The 18419-nt window shown below is 36.2% G+C and overlaps 1 protein-coding gene across 1 annotated transcript in view; it reads right to left on the bottom strand.

Moving 5' to 3' along the window:
• Positions 1 to 10977: 10977 nt before the first annotated feature.
• The window catches only part of LOC140170227 (alkaline phosphatase-like), a 43572-nt gene continuing 36130 nt past the window's right edge, over positions 10978 to 18419 (bottom strand). Inside the window, exon 10 of the mRNA XM_072193561.1 lies at positions 10978 to 11536. Within this exon, the coding sequence (XP_072049662.1) occupies positions 11313 to 11536 (224 nt within the window). The 3' untranslated portion in view covers positions 10978 to 11312. The remainder of the gene's footprint in view (positions 11537 to 18419) is intronic.

The following is an 18419-nucleotide window of genomic DNA, read 5'->3' on the forward strand; positions in this document are numbered from 1 at the left end:
GAATACATTGTAATAAGTCGTAACTATAACATATGATTGGTAGCGATACATGTCATGCCGGAGCAAATCCGAATAATGCTTGTGTACCAAGAGCCCATCTGTCTGGGGATGACACTAAGTTCGCATTTTTATATATTAGCAACGCAAACCTAGCGAGTCATGTTGATTTGCAAGTGAGACAAAAGACGTATGATCACGTATCGATCGGTTATGAGTATTATTATTCACACCAAACTCTTTTTACTCGTCCTTGTATTGAGGTTACCACATAAAGTGTCGTAACTTTAGCGAATCGTACCTGTAGAAGACAGTAAAAACGTCTAGCAAGGTCACGCACTCCGGAAAAGCGTCAAACAACTGTGAGGACGTCAGGCAGAAGTGATTTGTTTCTCAAAGAAGCTCTTCTTATTTGATACAGGAATGAGGTTTTGCGATAGTAATGTCGAAATTAGGACTTGCTGTTAATAATGCGTGATGAAATACAAGTAGTTTTGGAAGTAACGAAAGCCTTTGACACTTGACCGGAATATTCATCATGGCGCCAAATTCGTCTGTGTAGTCGTATTCGTGTCCTTGTGTGAACAAATTGTCAACCTGCATGCACTAATTAGACATATTGATACTTGGCTCCCGACATGTATTAGAGATTTCATAAGTAGGTAAAGAAATGGCCATATTGACTACTGCGTCACAGTAATGCACCGGTGACTTCAAAAATTTGTAAACATGCCCGGTTACATGTTGACATATCACGTGTTTGGGAAATCACGTGGGCCAGCATTTTAAGATTCAAGGCCAACTTAGCATACATGATAGTAATAGAAAATCCAATGTATTTTGGGCCAATGATCTCAATTTCATTGCACAATCGGTATTGCTAAATAAGGAATAATATGACTTGTAAATAAAATTTATGTCAGAAAAATTCATATCTGCTGGACCATCTTTCAAACACTGGTGGTTTGTTTCCAACTTGGTATTTATTAAGTCTTAAAAATTGACCTCCAAAAACGCTATTCACGCTTTAGGAGCAAATACACGAAATCGGTTTATTCATTATATTGGCACCATAATAATCTAATGACCCGTTAGATATATGTAGGCTACTATATTATATATAACCTATTCAAATTTGTTCAAATAATTTTTTGACGAAAGAAAATATGAAAGGCAGACACCCCCACAAAAAACATAATATATTTGTCTTACATCTTGTTTGCGTGGCCGATGAGTGTTTGTTACATGCTTGTAGATAGAATTCTACGGTAGAAATGGGTAACGTGATGGTGACACCAAAAACTTTGCTTTTCCGCCTTGGTATTTATCAAGTTTTAAAATTGACTTCCAGAAATTTCAAACTTTTATTGCTATTCACCTGCATGCCCTGCCATTGACCTGTTTCACGGTATTGGTTTTAGGAAGAATAAAACGAAATCTGTCCATTTATTATTTTGTCACCATGATAATCCAATCACCTGGGTTAATGGGCTATTCCAATTAAAATCCACACTACCCTCTGTGGAAGATTTAGCTAAAGTCTTCCACAGAGGGAGTATGAGTTTCAAATAGAATAGACAGTTGAGTACTCACTCCAGTTGTGGAAGATATAGGTAAAGCCATAATACAGTGGGAGTATGGGTTTCAAAATGATTAACCCTGATCAATTACATTTGAAAAACATACACCCTCTCTGCAATCTCAATCGCCGTGTAAATGCAAAAGCAACGAGCGATGCATCGTAAAATTCTGCGATTGTCTATCGCTTTTCAAAAGCGATGCATCCCAATCGCTCAGCGATCATGTATCAATTATGAAGTGACACTGAGGTATTTACCTTCAGCATTCCAGTAAATGGGAGAGTATCGAAGGTCAATTGACCATCAACACCGGCTTTCAAAACCCTCGCTGCAGTGGCGGTAGTCGTGTCCAACCCATCACCAACCATTATCACCACATTCTTGGCAAGGTTGATGTTGAGACGGTCGTTAGCTTTAAGTGCTGCTTCAATTTCCTCGCGGGCTTGTGCCCTCCAATATGCAGCGTCTTCAAGTGGGGGTTCATCTGAAGGCAAAATAATTTAATAAATGGAGAAGTTGTCGAAGGGTTATATAGTTGTTGCTTTCATTGGCCTTAATCCCACCACCTTTTAGCAAAATGACCTATTTTTTGTTCTTTTCATCCTCCTTTTAACAATTTTGGTCGGTTGTCCTTCCCGCGCATTTTATAAGCCGGATTGGCGCTAATGTTGCCTGTGTAATTAATGCCATGCATGCCTTTTTAATAATTCTTTAATATGTCTATTAATGTATTTTGTATTCATTGCATTTTATATGTGTTTAATTACTGTAAGCATGCACAAATAAATAAATAAATAAATATAAAATGAATGTATATATTAGAAATTCGATTAGAACGTTTCCATATTATTGCCAATTACTCTGTGTTTATATCACGTTATAGTATTCGGTAATGTACCTGCCGATTTCTCGCTTTTTACAGCGTAAACACGGAAGTGGGGCTCTGATTGGCTAACTGAACCAAGTCGTCATCACATCGACACCTCATTCGCCAAAAAAGCTGGGCAAAATCGCATGACCCAGGCGTGACCTAGCCCTTCTTACGCGATAATCAGGACGATAATACGGACCTTGCTGAATCTAGTAAATCTGAATTTAAGTGGTTCCCGATATCAGGGCCGGATTTACGTTTTGCTAACTCCTGTTATCTACAACATGACTGCCCCCTCCCATTGAAGTATTACATCCCACCCCAAGATTAGTATTTTATTATACTTCAAAGTACTTTACTATACTAATTATTATTATATTTTTCTTTTATTATTGTTATTTCTCTCAAAATTTTGGCCATGTTAGATCGACCATTGCTTGATCACAAATAACTTGAAAACTACTGCATAATTATTTGAAACAGAATATTCATCAAATAAAATTGCAAGATACCAAGATGTATACAAATGTTTGCAAAGAGTGATTCTGAATTAAATTAAATCTTAAAAAATGCGGTCTCAGTAGGCTACAACAAATGACCATCTCCTATATACTTTGATCAGCTCGTAATCGGCGGGAATTATTAGGCTTTTACCACTACGCCGAAAAGTAGATCCACGTTAAGAAGGATATTATTGATCTGACTGGTCTATATTTTGGGTGTTAAAGAAAGTAGACAAAGTATAGAACTTCAAATAATAATTTGTAATACTTCTGACGAGATGTCACAAGACGTTTCTCCAAATAAAATATATTGATATTAATCCGCGATGTTATAAGGCCCGCCGATTACGAGCTGATCAAACGATAGCTCCCCTGAATAAATGTTATTTATAAGCACGATTGCATTTATTGTTAAACACAACATTACCCAAGTAATCAAGATGAGTGTTTAATGCACTAAACCCTTGAAATGGGCTATTACAGTTCAAAATCCATATGGAAGAAATGAAATTAAAGCCATAATGTACGATCTTATAATATGAAATTGGCTAATTTTTTTCAAACCTGATTTTTTTGCATATTTGTAATGTTTACACATGTCCCAACTTGCACCTAAATGGAATCGGCCAAATTTGTTGTCTTTGTAGGTCAACAGAGCAAAGTTCGACATATTATCATAATTTAAAATTTATGATAATATGTCTTCCCATAGAACTGCATGTTAAATGGCCAAAATAACCAGTGGGGTTTCTTTCATTTTACCTTGTTATTTCAACTTAAAATGGACATCAACCCTTCCCGTCAGTTATTACTAATATATATTATTCAACATTTTGAATAAAGAATAACAAAATTTAAATTTAATGGAAATCGTACATTAAGACTTTAATATTTCGTGCAGGGAGTGTCAATTTCAAATGGGGTTATCTGAATGGGTGACTCTGTTTGAAATATATATCCCTGTATGGAAGATTTAAATTGGTTCATTTTTTAAACTTGGGTTTTTTGTCATTATATATTTATTTGTAATATTTACCCGTCCCAACTTCAACCTAAATGGAATCAGAGAAATTGGTTGTGTTTGTAAGTCAACAGAGCAAAGTTCGACATAAAGTCATAATTCATAAAATTATAACTTTATGTCCTTCTATAGAACTGCATGTTAAATAGCCAAAATAACCAGTAATGTTCTTTCACTTTACCTTGTTATTTCAGCTCAATTATTACTAAGCATTTGGAGTATAGAATAACAAATGTAGAATTTGAAGGATATCGTACTTTAAGGCTATAAGGACGTGGATTTCAACAGCCAAATACAGACTTACCAGTATCACAGCCCTTAGTAGAAACAGTACCTACATCACAGTATCCCCATCGAGTTTCAGGATCTGTGGTGTAACACCAAGGCCCATTGGGTTCGTCATCCGGATTACGACAATAGTTGTGGTCGCCAAGTCCAGTGTCCGGATAGTTTTCTGGTGTGCGGTCGTGTAACTGCGGATCTTGTGTTGTCCAGGATTGACATTCTATGCCATGTGAAGTTTGACTAACTGTACCACGATAGTCAAACCCACGATGATGAGAATAACATTCTGATATTGTATGCAAAAAAACAACAACGAAACAATACAAACAAAGTGACTAATTACATAGTAATTAATTCTTATAAAAAGAACTTTAAAGGCGCTTAACAAGATGGAAGATTATATTTTTCTCATAAATCAAGTGAAATTCTAGGTCTGGAATATGTTTTGTTTGGGCGGCATGAATAAAAATATAGTAGTACCGTAGGGTCACTCGAATACATTTTGTTCCTCTAGAATCCAAATCGCTAGAGCAATGTAACTTAAAACCTGAATGTTTAGGCGATGGGCTTCAATGTGAGGTATTGTATTACAATCGGTCCACAATTAACCTAGGAGATAACTTGCTTTAATCAGAATTGTTGTTGGTGAATGTTTGACAAGCCTATCATATGTGTGCTGATTCCAACAAAAAGCAGTCTTACGACATTTTTGTCCAAAATATGTCCAACATGGCCAAAATGTCTCAAGTACGGTGTTTAAAACAACCTTTTTAGTATATACACAGTGTATATACACCCTATTTTTTTTACCGAAATAGTAAAATTGTCTTGAATGGGATCAGTAAGACAACTTCTTTTAGAAACAATACCCTTTAAACATAGAATAGGCTTGTTAAAGCATCCTCGCCAAAAATCAGATTGTTTGACACAATATGGCTAAAATGGTCATTTTGGCCAAAAGTGTCCAAAATGTCCAGAATGTCTCAAGGAGGGTGTTTAAAACAACCTTTTTTAGTATATACCGTATAGATATACCGTAAAACCTCGTCTACAAGCATATATAGTGTTTTTGATAAAAGCTTAATTAAAATTAATACGAAACAAGCGTTAATATAACAATAAAGGAGATTGATTGGTGTTACAATACTTGTTTTTATATGCTTTGATCTGTAATCTATTTGCTCAAACTCCATAATGGCGCCTGGAATAATTTTGCTTTCATCAGAAGCACTCTAAATTATGCTTATGCTGATAAGGTTTCACGGTACACCTTCTTTGTTACATAAAATATGGTTATCTAAACATTTGCATCAAGAAATCTGACCAAAAAGAAAACATTTTTTACCAAATATGACCGAAATGGTCATTTTTTTCGCAATCAACACACGTTTTATTTTACAAAGGATAGGCTTGCCTTCTCCAACAAGATTACCCCTGATTCCAGAAAAAAAACTTTTTTTTTTTGGATTAAAGACATAATATATTATTATCTTGTTTTGCCAAATGAAACATATCCATGTGCTTTTTACCCAAACCAAAAGAGTTTTCCAATATTTGGTCTTCTAACTATATAGATAATACATAACTTGCAATGCTGTAGTGCATGTGGAAATGCAGCAAATATTGTTCTTAAATTGAAGTATTTTGGTTCGTAATTCGACTTGAAACTTGACCTCTAGTGGCTTTCATGGCAGAGTGATTTTGAATGGTTAATACCGTGGTTGAAAGCGCGTAATCAATCAATTTCAGGAATGCAAAGAAGAGACAGAATAGCTTCATCAGCTTATCTTTTCAAGTATTCATAATTTTGTCTGGGTCAAAACTTCTTTTCACTTTTAAAAGTCGTAAAAAAGTCTGGGAGAAATTTAAAAATCGTAAACAAGTCTGGGAGAAAGTTGAAAGTCATGCATACTGTAATTAGTATATATGATAACACAAAACTCTATCTTTGTGGCTTATTTGGCACCGTAGATTCATAAATTTTACCTAGGTTAAAACTTCTTTTCACGCTGAAAGTCATAAACATGTCTGGGCGAAAGTTGAAAGGCATTGATATATCTTTATGTATGCCATTTAGTTGCGCAAATATCACCCATTTCATGTACATGTCCTTAAAACTTTTGAATCCATGCTTTCTTCAAATGTTTTCAGCTTTGACAGCCAGTTGCCATGGCAATTGCCATGAGCATAAAAGTTAGTCTTAAAAACATAGTGGTCAATCTGTCATCCTAACCAGTTGGACTTCACTTGGGTCACCATATTATATGCCCTCTGGCAACTCCAGCCCTGAAACTCAATCCCCTGCCCAGCTGACCTCCAGAGCACCAGGAATGTGTTGACATGCAAAAGGTCAAACATCAGCAGGTGTCGAGGTATATGAGATCAAATTATGAAATCCAATATCAGAAAATTAAACCAGTGAAACAAAATTTATTACCCTCGCTTTTCTCTAATCGAGGGTAATTTTGCTAAAGTTCTTTAAGGACCCGTCGACGAAATGCCAACCGTGTTATTTTTTGACAAGGTATAGATATATTTAACTGCTTGGTAGTTGTAAAATAACAAACACGTGATAAAATCAATTAAAAATAATATATAATACTGTAAACTTTCATAATATAAACATAACATATTTTTATTTATTTCAGGCACATATTATACAATATACGCATTTGTCGATTATGCAAAAGTAGAAATACATGATGTCATTTACTATCGCACAAAAAGGCAATGAATTATAGTAAGGAATATTATTTGAAAATGATATAATATACTGTGCCAAAAAGTATCCTTACACTTGAAAAATAATCACAATTTCAAAACTGAACCATATTGGGGTAAATGTGTTTTTTAATAGATGTACTATCTAATCCTGCACATTATGACACCACATTGAATTCAATGTGACCTCAAGAAGTAAAGTTACAAGCAATTGAATAGACGAAGGTCCAGTTTTAAAAGTGACAAACTGGCAAAACGAAGGTCCGGTGTTAAAAGTGATAAACTGGCAAAACGATTCCAACAAGCGCAACAAAGAGACAACACAGTTTCTTCAATGAAGCTTTATTTAAAGCAGTTTTAGTCAGTTTTTACTTCTCTGTACTTTTCATAACTCTCATTTTATTTGTCAGTTCTTTTGTTTCAGTTTTCTTTTGTTACTTTTGTTTTAAATTAAAGGTATACATAAATTAGCCATTCACCACTCTCAAACCAGATGTCTAGTCCGTGGAGTTTTGAATAGGCCAGTTTGTCGCTTTTAAAAATGGACCTTCTTCTAATCAATTGCTTGTAACTTTGCTTCTTGAAGTCACATTGGATTCAATGGGGTGTGCTGGATTAGATAGTGCATCTAAAAAAAAAAAACTTATTCCAATATGGTTCAGTTTGATATTGTGATTATTTTTCCAAGTGTAAGGATACTTTTTTGGCGCAGTATATAATACTGTAAACTTTCATTATATACATAGCATATTTTTATTTATTTCAGGCACACATTATACAATATACGCATTTGCGGAATATGCAAAACAAAGTAGAAATACATGATGTCATTTACTATCGCACAAAAAGGCAATGAATTGTAATAATGAATATTATTTGAAAATTATATAATACAACGAAGTACTTCTACTTTGTAAAGCAAATAAGTTACATTGTACCAAAACATTATTTAATGATAATTTTTGGCCAAAAAGTGTCCAAAATAGTTGTCTAGAATGGGATCAGTTTTACTTTTGAAGTATCAGGGGTTGCTTTAATGTAATCTAACGTGTTTGACTGATTTGGACGTTTGCTGATTTACGACGCCATTTCGCGGGGTGGAGGTACATGTACTTCAATAGATTTCAATATTGGAGGTGACGCGTGTGTAGGGTTGTTAAGGGCCCCTTTTCAGCATTGCTGTCACCCATGCCCAAAAGCCCCATCATTGTTAGTGTTGCCACACTAGCCTCCCTGCATACTTTATTGAACATCTCTTCGTTATTTAATATATTCTCATTCTAATTCAACTCCTCCCTGCGCCAAAAAACAAAATGCTTTATTTTCCTGTCACCAAAGACCAAATTTGTCAAAGAATTCGGTACAAGTTTCTGAAAATCTCTGCCCGAAAGACAATGTTTTTTCATTTATTTGTTCAAGTTTGTCATAAATTTCAAATTTTGATGAATTTGTGAAAATTACAACACCAATATGAATGGTATGGAGTTGGTTCAGATACAGATACTTCAAGACAATGAAAAAATCAATATTAATATTCAGTATCAACGTCTTACCCGTGTGGATGGCGTGACCCACTCCTGATATCACCAGAACTCCGCATACCATCCAGAATATAGACCCCATGATGCAAACTGGACTCGTTGCGTCCAACCTGCGTGACTGATCTCTGTATGGCTAAGCTAAAGGTCGGTGAAACCTTTTTATTAAGTACGAAAAGACCGGGGGTACCCACTCGTAGTTATTTGCTCATTATTAGCTCGACAAAAATCGTTTATGAATTAGTGGAATAATTTTATTATCATAATAAAGATCGATTGATAATTTTTTTAATATCTTGCTTCGTCAACCAATTTGTATATTCAATTAACATGCAATAAAATTATTCGGCTAATATAGATAATATAATAACATACATTATAATAACACACAGAACCCATTAAAAGCAAGTAGCTTTTTGAACGGTCAACTATACTTAGTTTTTGAAACAATTTCAAACTGATGGGTTAAATTTAGTGCAATTGTGGAAACCTGATCACTCAAGTTTCCTAGACATATTCGAAAAATTATGCCAACAAGGCATGCTTCATTGTGGCAGTATATAGGCCTACTAAATTTTAGGCAACACAATTGTGAATAATGCTAAAAGTCATTTTTGAGAAGGCATATTATCTTTGACCCACGTAACAGATAGGCCCTGTATATTTAGCGCACCATACGACATAAAGCAGAGTCCGTTCCCCGGTAAAAAATAAACCCAAAAGAACAAAATGACCAAAAGGAAAGCTTTTGATCAAAGACCGTTGTCTGGAAAGCTTTTGATCCTGTTGATCTGTAGGTACCACCTGACCTATACGCGCATCTGACTTATTACGTTTGCATTTTTTAGTCATGCCTTGTTGCAATCCGTTGTTTCGCGCAGCTTAGTTGGGTCTGTGCAATAATTATGAGCTATGGGGGAGGGTAAAATTTGGGGGTGGGGAGGGGAAGGATTTGGGAGGCTGGGAAGCAATTTTAAGCAGACGGGAGTGGGGGGGGGGGCAAGCACATATTGGCAACACGCTATAAAAAGGAAAACACTACAGAAACGTACACATATGCACAATATCCTGCTCACTACGCTTGCATTATACATGTCATATATCTAGACCATTAAAAGTGTGCAAATTGGGAACCCACAAATTAGGCGTGCAGGGGGGGGGGGGTGTGGGGGAAATAATTTTGGCAGGCCGATATTTTGGCACGATATTTGAAAATTTTACCCCCGGATTAATAATTATTGCACAGCCCTTTAGATAGGGGTCATAAGTTTGACGCTACACCTTTAGTGTCCAATGTATTTACCTAGTAACCGTAGACCCGATTTATCTCAAATAAAAAGATGCATTATAATAGGGTTAAGTTCAGTATCTATCGTGTCTATTCAGACGTAAGAAGCTAATAGATTCTGCAACAATAGGTACGAGCTAGTCGAGGTCATAAGCTTTATGTAAGTAAAATTGAATATAGACACGAACTTCACCTGGTTTGGTTATCGACTGCTCAGTACAAGAAGTTGTTGTGGTTTAATCCCATGAGAACTACCTGCCGATTGGCCAAAATGAATATTGTGTCCAATTTTGAACCAATCAAGGAGGGTATTAATGAGATCGTCTGCAAATACAAGTTTAAAAAAGGTTAAGTAGGCCCAGATCTTTTGGAATGCCGAGAGGGGAAGCCATTTTGGCACGCTATTGTGATATCGCGCATAATCATCATTATCACACTAAACAAAAAGTAAATAACAATAACAACACCAACACCAACAGACCAACATGGACACATGCGTGTATACTAGCTGATAATTGATATCATTTATTATATTTCAATTGTGATAATCTGAATTACACTTCTCAAAAAAATTAAAGGATCAGAATCTGGCAATCTTGATATTACCTTCTTTCTTTTTTGTTCTTGTGGTGCTAATCAAGGTGTTTTTCAGTGTCATGAAACTTCAGTACCTGGTAGTACAAGTGTTCTGTTGCCTAAAACATTAATGAATGAAATGATACTCAGCTGATTACATTGTCAATGCTGTTTTTGGGATAAAAAATAATTTCCAAATATTGCCCAAATATTGAAATTTGAATTTTGTTGTCAGTTAATTCCAACTAAAGGATTATGATTCACTCTATGTTTTGTTTAGCAAAACATGATATTTTTGATTTGTAACCAATTTAATCAAAAAAAAAAAAGTAAGCCTATTGTTTGTATTTTTCTACATTGTCAGATTGAACCAGGCATAGAATTAGCCAGGAAAATTATGAAATACCGTGATTCATGATCGTGACGCGTCATCTGACATCATGGGGATCATAACTGTTTTAAACAATACACCTGTTATAGAGGGCTGCCGTTGTCTCCGGAAGGAGAGTTCCAAATAATGTCAATAACGCAGGCCCATTTTTATGAAAAATGTTATGACTTCATCTTCCACGCACACATACATGATACCAAAACGAATTATTCAAAAGATGAAGAAATGTGTCTTTATTGTTCAGTTGGAAATAATGCCCTAAGAGCTCGTGAAAATCTTGATTATAACTGCAATTTTGGCCTAAATTTTATATGACATTTAGTCCAAGTCTAATGATAATCTTAGAGCTCTCCGTATTTTTTTTGTGTGAAAATGGTATAACTCTATTCTATATTTAGGACCCTCCCCTGAAGAAAAGAAAATGACAGCCATCTTGATTCATTAGGTAAAGTAAAATAGCCTCTCACCATTTATGAGCATATTCTTATATTTTTATCTTTATAGTAAGGAATTTATCATTTTGATGTCACGACTCTTTGATTTATGGTCGTTTTCGGCTCTTCCTTCCTTGTAGTCTGCGAGGGCAGTCTCCTTCGTACTCTCCAAGACATGTAGCCAAACGAGCCACATGAGCTACGTAGGTCTGCTCATGAGTACGGTGGAACATATGAGCCATGGGACCGGCAGCGTAGACTGGTACATCTTGACCACCGTGGTTGCTATAAGTCTTGGGCACGCTCGCAGATTGGACGAAGTCTGGATGAGCTGTTAAGATATAAAGAACATTCCGTTCGTATTGAAGACACACATTTGTTTATAAAAAAAAAAAAAATATAGGTGTTTTGGGGAAACAAATCTAGATTTCAATACGAAAGATCATAATTTTCAAATGATCGTCGGCTTTTCTTTTACTGCATACACTTTAAATAAATGTCATTAGATTTTACTTTGAGGAATAATAAATGTCAAAAATATCAATTTTAATAATTTTCCATATAATTTGTATTATATCGCGAATTTAAAAAAAATCTAAATTATTTCATATCAGAAGGACATTTTCTGTATTCAGAATGCGATTCGATATATCTGATGTGTTTTCATATCCACAAAAATACTATGCAAACGTTGCCACCATAGCCTTTAAGAAACAACAATATTAATGGTATGGAAGCTTATGGAGAACAGGAGTCCATAACACTTTTATGAGGAGGAATCTGATGTACGAAAAAATGCATTTTCCTATATGACCAATAAATCATGCACTGCTCCAGCCACCGAGTTTGAACAAAGCACGTGAAATCGATAATTCAAAAAGCTAATGCATTCCCCTGAAATGGTGCATTGCGGGTTAGGGAAAGCCCCGGAAAAGATAAATAGTCATGGATTTTAACACATCAAGACCGGGACTATCTTTTTTGGACCCGAGGACCGCATTGAGAAGTTTAGACAGTTATTTTCGGCCGCGCACACTGCACTTACAGTATGTCAAGCACCTCCTGGGAGATACTGAAGGGATGCTGCAGCCAAATAAAATTGTTTCGCTTGCCTGATCGCAATAGTTGGAGAAAGCTCCGCAGCCGACTGATGATGATGATGATGAGTTATTTTTGGTCAAGAAAAGGCTTCCCGGGCCGCATTTATCTGAATCATCTCCATATTACAATTAATTAAGACAATCGTGCCTATTGATGATACCACTGACCTGTTTTTACATCGGTAAGATTCCTTCTGGTTCCATTCTCAGCCCAACTTGCCAACTCCAGATTTCCACCAGGTCCTATGCTATATTGCAGGGTAGTAAAAGGCAGTGAATCCTCTCCGTTCTCCATATCGTTAAGGCCTATAAGGAAATAATATTAGAGAGACGGTAAATCATTGCATGGGTATCCTGGGAGGACTGGTGGACATGCCCTATCCACTTTTGGCCCACTTTCTTTCCAAATGTGTCACTTTTTTGTTTTCAGTCACTTTGGGGGCAATTCAAGCCAAACGTCCAGCCACATTTCAAGACGGATTGAAGCCGCTGAATTATTGCATCAACCAGTGGCGTAGCGTGGGTCATCCGATTTGGGGTCTGATTGGGGGGGCACCGGGTCTGATTGAGGGCACAAGCCGTTTTTCGGCGATTTTCCTATGGGATTTTTTAAAATTTCAGATCGTGCCCCTATGACGCTACGCCACTGACATCAACGCGGGGAATCAAGTGATATCATAATGATTGAAATCAAAGAATCAAATTGAAGGATTTTCGGATATTGCAAGACGGTTATTCAGTAGTATGGCAATAAGTATTAAAACTACATGTGCTTTAGTACTGGCATACAAATAATGCTAATACACCTCCCACACCTACACAACCCACATACATTTAGATATGCTGTGAAATAATTTAACATATTATATTAGTTGTTTTAAAAGTAGCAGTTCATAAATCATGATCGATTTCAAAAATCAATATGGCCATATAATGACTACAAGGATAGCAGTGACAACCCGGTGACTACAAATAATGAAGAAATAACCTAGTTGTGACACTGTTAAAAACCAATGGAAGGTACAAATTCAAAAGTGACCACCCTTTTAATTTTTACACATCATGTATGTCATCAGGGTCATGAGATTTCACTTTCCGTCAACTTATATTAGGCGCAACTTTTGAATCGGTACTTTCTATTGGTTTTGGTTTCATAACGGCAATATTTGCTGACATTCTGCTGACTATATATCAAAATCACATGGAACCATGAAGTAAATTACCCAAAATGTTGTTGTCCCTCGAACTGTGTCCAATGTAGCTTAAAGCTTGCGCATGAGTAGAAGTCACAATGACAAGAGTATCTCTCAGATCAACCATCTCCAATACCAGCTGCACGGCGGCGTCAAAAGACACAGTCTCGCATAAAGCCTGATGAGCTTTCCCTAAATGATGAGCACCGTCAATTTGGCCACCTACGTAAACAATAGGTAATCAATAAATCCATTGTTTCTACTCTGTGATGTGGTAACATTAACAATTACATACCATGAGTATCGATGCATTATGAGTAGGCATGTAGAATTATGGGTAAAATTCACTTCAGAGTGAAAAAATTCAAATAAACTATGCAGAAGACGCAAACGCGAGTTGTTAAAATGGTGATGAACAACGGGGAAACATGATTGAGTACCTTGTGGGTACAAATTATACGCGTGTTCATGCGTCGGACACTACGCGTAAGGCGCATCTTGCCACGAAGCCGTTATCACGCATCGACACAGTATTTTTGCTGTTCACGCATGGAGATCGAACGACCATCGCAGCATGTACCCACAAGATGACGGCATATGACGTCACGCTGACGGCCTCTATAGGAAGAGTTGTTGGATTGCTTACCATCTCGTTTGACCTATTTCACCTGAATTTATTAGGTTTATAGCAAGAAGGTGAGCGGGCTTTTAATGAATGTAGTTGGAAAACATTTTCATACTTGTTCAATATAGCTGTTGTGCGGTACAGCAAGTAAAACCATAATGTGTATTTGCTCCGCAGTGACGCCTTCAGTATCTCTACTTTTTGAATGATTTTAATACTCAAATGGTGTACTAAAATACCAAGTGAAAGACTAAGCCTGGAGTGCTTAATTACAGTGATATTTAAGTTTTATGATAAATCGGGCATCCCCGGTTTTATTCACTGTGTTCACTGATCGAGTGATGACTGACTCGCGTCTCGTGCATGTGTATCATTGAATAACTGACGTATAAACTTTGTGAATATCGCTGTTCGTCTTTAAATGTACGTCTTATATACACGTCCCATCTGCTTGAAGCTCTGCTCAATAACGATCAGAGTTCTAACACACGCATTGACGATAACTATAAAATGACAAATTACGAATTGACCACGCAAAAGCCAATGCATGGTATCAGCTTATTATGTGGCCCGAAGCAACCCGTACAGGAATCATTGTAACGAATTTCCAAACAACCGTTCCTATGCTCACGATAATTAAACTTTTGATATCAAATTTGGCATCAACCTTCGAAGGAAAGTGTATAGAAAATTATTATATGAATTATTTTGCCATAAACTTATCAGATTCTGATTAAATGGGGATGGAACTAGTGGCGACGTTTTAATTTGGCTGTGTTTAGCATTAAAGCATCATATAAAAATAGCAAGGACATTTTCCAACTACCTTTTGTCATAATATAACTAAAAGTAACAACTCATATTACTGGGATAAATTTAATTTAGAATGTATATAAATAGCGCCCTCAATTTGCACACAATTTATAGGATTAAAATTACTACAAAAAGGCAGAAAAGGGTGAGAAAATATTATAAAGAAACTAAAATCTAAGTTAAAAAAATAGCTTTAAAATATATGTGTGTATCAGTGTGATAGCTGTTGATATTGTTAAAGTCTAGAATTTAAAAATTAGGCCTATTTGTGTTTTGTTTGAAACATAATAAAATGAGCACATAAAACAACCGTGTTTGCGTGTGCATATTTGTTGTGGAAGAAGTAGCATTTTAGTGAAAATCATATTTTTGATCAATGACCGTGGATGAACTTTGACCTGAAGTTCAAGTTGATCATATAATTATTATCATTTAGTTTTAAACACATAGATTTATACCTCCAACAAACAGGAAGTATCCCTCGTCGTTCTTTTGCAATATTTGTAGAGCTTTTCTTGTCATCTCCATTAGAGATGGTTCAAGAGCCTTATCCATACCACGGTCACATTCAAACTTCATACCTCTTGGCTGAAAGAGACCTGTAAGAACGAGACAAGTAAAACATGCCATTATAAGGCTAACTGCTTCCATGCAATCACCGGTTACGAATAGACGAATCAAATTTCCCGCATTCCTACACCTCAGTAGCATACATTACCAGTGTACTTCGGTTATATTTATAAATGCGCTTTTATAAATACGCACGTGACCACCTCCCATAACAGCTTATAGACAGTAAGTCTCGAAGTGACCTTGTACATAGCGAGTGGTCTTCATATACATTTAAATACAAAGGCGGAACAGAATGAGACTGATGTGCAGCAAAATTGTCTATTTTGTTCAACTTTGTGATTATATTGTAAACGTTTCCGTCGTTGAATATTTTTTTCCGTTGTTAACTAATGTATGTTCAAAATGTTGTTTTTGATAACATATTACAAATTCGTAATTACAAAATGTCTAATAATTTTGCAATTCAATTAATACTTAAATTTGATGATATTTATCTACAGAGTCCCTATCCTTTTCTGTATAGTGGTCAATGCATGATGATTTGGTCACGCTTGTTGGTCTTGGTATGTCGAGCCCATAGGTCACGTGCGTATTTATAAAAGCGCATTTATAAATATAACCGAAGCACACTGATTACAGGGTTCCATTCCACCTGAAATGTGAAATGATGCAGCCTTGGTGGGGATTTTAAACTACATTCCATCACCCGGACACGTAGACAAAATAACGATGGAAGTTTACGATACAATACAAGATAAGCTCGATGTTTATACCTGGAGAGAATTGATCAAAATTGAATTCACTCCTGAGGTTCGTATCTGTTAATGAGTTGACCAGATCACAAGGATGTCATTATAGCTAGAGACAGTATATAACACAAATGGGTCAATTAGTTACATAAAAATGACCTTGTGTGGCATTTGGTTCCCAGGAAGTGAATTTTGCCTGAGGCAATTTGTGTTTAAATGTTGATCCTTCACTATAAGAGTTATTACCGTCGATTTGGTTGAAAAGGAGGTGAGACATGATCAAATCTCTCCAGGTTACAAAATGTAATGTGTAATGTAAGCGACTTTTATCCACCCAATATGCTGTCACATGACCTGTTTGGTGCCGATGGGCACAGTAAGGGTCGAATAAATTCCAAGCATCACTTGGCTCGTTGGATTTGCATTATGTCCATGTATAGCAGGGTGTACTGCACTCCGGCATTCTTGGAGAATTCTAGTCGAGCACCAAGTCGAGAATAAGTTTTTTACCCAACATTCTAAAATACCATTTGATGAATATACGAACATATTGAGGTAAAAAATATCTGTCCTGACACAATGAAATGTTCTAGATCTTAGTCATTATCTTTACAACGTATTTCTTCATCAGCAGAGCATAATAATTATAGGCAATATTTCATGATATCAACCAGGGCTCAATTTTGAGTATTGTAAGTAAAATATCATACTTTGCAAAATAATTGTATATTTCAAATCCAGTCAGGACAAGATGGAATTATGGGTGATGACTTTGTGCAAAATACAACAACTTGTCTAATATTCGAACTTTGGAAGTTGAGCAAAAGCCCTGTCTGGACACACGGATTGAACCATTCGTCAAAAAATAAAATAGCTTCCACCACATTAACAAAGCGCATAATGGGTTGTTCCATTTAAAGTCCACACTATCTCTGTGGAAGATTTAGCTAGTTTTCCACAGAGGGAGTATAAGTTTCAAATAAAATTAGACAGTTGGTAACTTCGAAATACTCACTTTTGTGGAAGATATAAGTAAAGCCATAATACAGGGGGAGTGTGTGTTTCAAAATGATGTACGCTGGCCAATTACATTTGAAAAACATACTTCCCTCGTGGAAGATATCCAAAGAAAAATCCAAATTTCCAAAATCTTCCACAGGGGTAGTGTGGATTTCAACTGAAATAGCCTAATTTCCTCCATCCGATATTAAACTTTATTCGGGATTCCGCTTATTCAAAAGCCAATCAAAACAGAGACCAGGAGCTTCTGGGGTTGCTTATGACTCAATACGATTAGAGTTTCGCTTATTAGGGTTAGGGTTAGGGTTTGTAGTGTTGAACAGATGGACTGTTTAACAAACGGATGGCTTTCAACCAGAGTACCTACCTAGAAGATAGTCTGTCTCTGCTGGGTCAATTGCATTGAAATCTGCTAAATTCCAGACGTAGTCTGCGTCATCACTGCGATGTGCTCTCAACCACTCCCTTATAAGGTTACGGCCATCTGTTCTCTGACCATTTCTATCGGGGCATTCTGGATCAGCAGTGTTGTCTGGTAACCAGTCTTGCCGTCCACCACCTAATGTAACCTGTTTTAATCAAACACTATTAATTAAGAGTAAGTAGGAAAAGGAATTTGAATGGATTTTACCACTGTTTGCATAGTTAAGAATCTTTGAAATTATAATTTATAACGTATTGCATTATTTATGTACTAATATGTTGGTGCGTTACTCTTAGGTCGACTTGTTTAGTCGGACTCGATCAGTCGCTTAATGTAGTCTGTGATATTAACTACTTGTCTCGGTAGTCTTGTGCAACCATCAAGCGTCTTTTCCAAACTGCATCATACATCGGGACTGATTCAACTGTAGTGGTGAAAAGCTTGATTTTTAGATTTCTAGACAGGCTGCCAGGTCTCCATCATGCTGTTGCTAGCTTTCCATACATGGGGTTTCATGATATTAAAGTCTTTCTTACTGTTGAATATCCAAGTTATTAACTAGTTCAAGGTCAGTACCATCAGGTCTTTGGAATAGGGATGGGCCATATTGGAAATCATTGATGCAGCCTCAACAAGACGGAGTAGCTCTTCGGCTTTTCTGAAGCTGTCGGTCAATAGTGGTATGTCATCAGCGAAGTTGAAGTATGTAATTGTTTG

Source organism: Amphiura filiformis, chromosome 14, assembly GCF_039555335.1.
Source record: "Amphiura filiformis chromosome 14, Afil_fr2py, whole genome shotgun sequence".
Classification (NCBI taxonomy): domain Eukaryota; kingdom Metazoa; phylum Echinodermata; class Ophiuroidea; order Amphilepidida; family Amphiuridae; genus Amphiura; species Amphiura filiformis.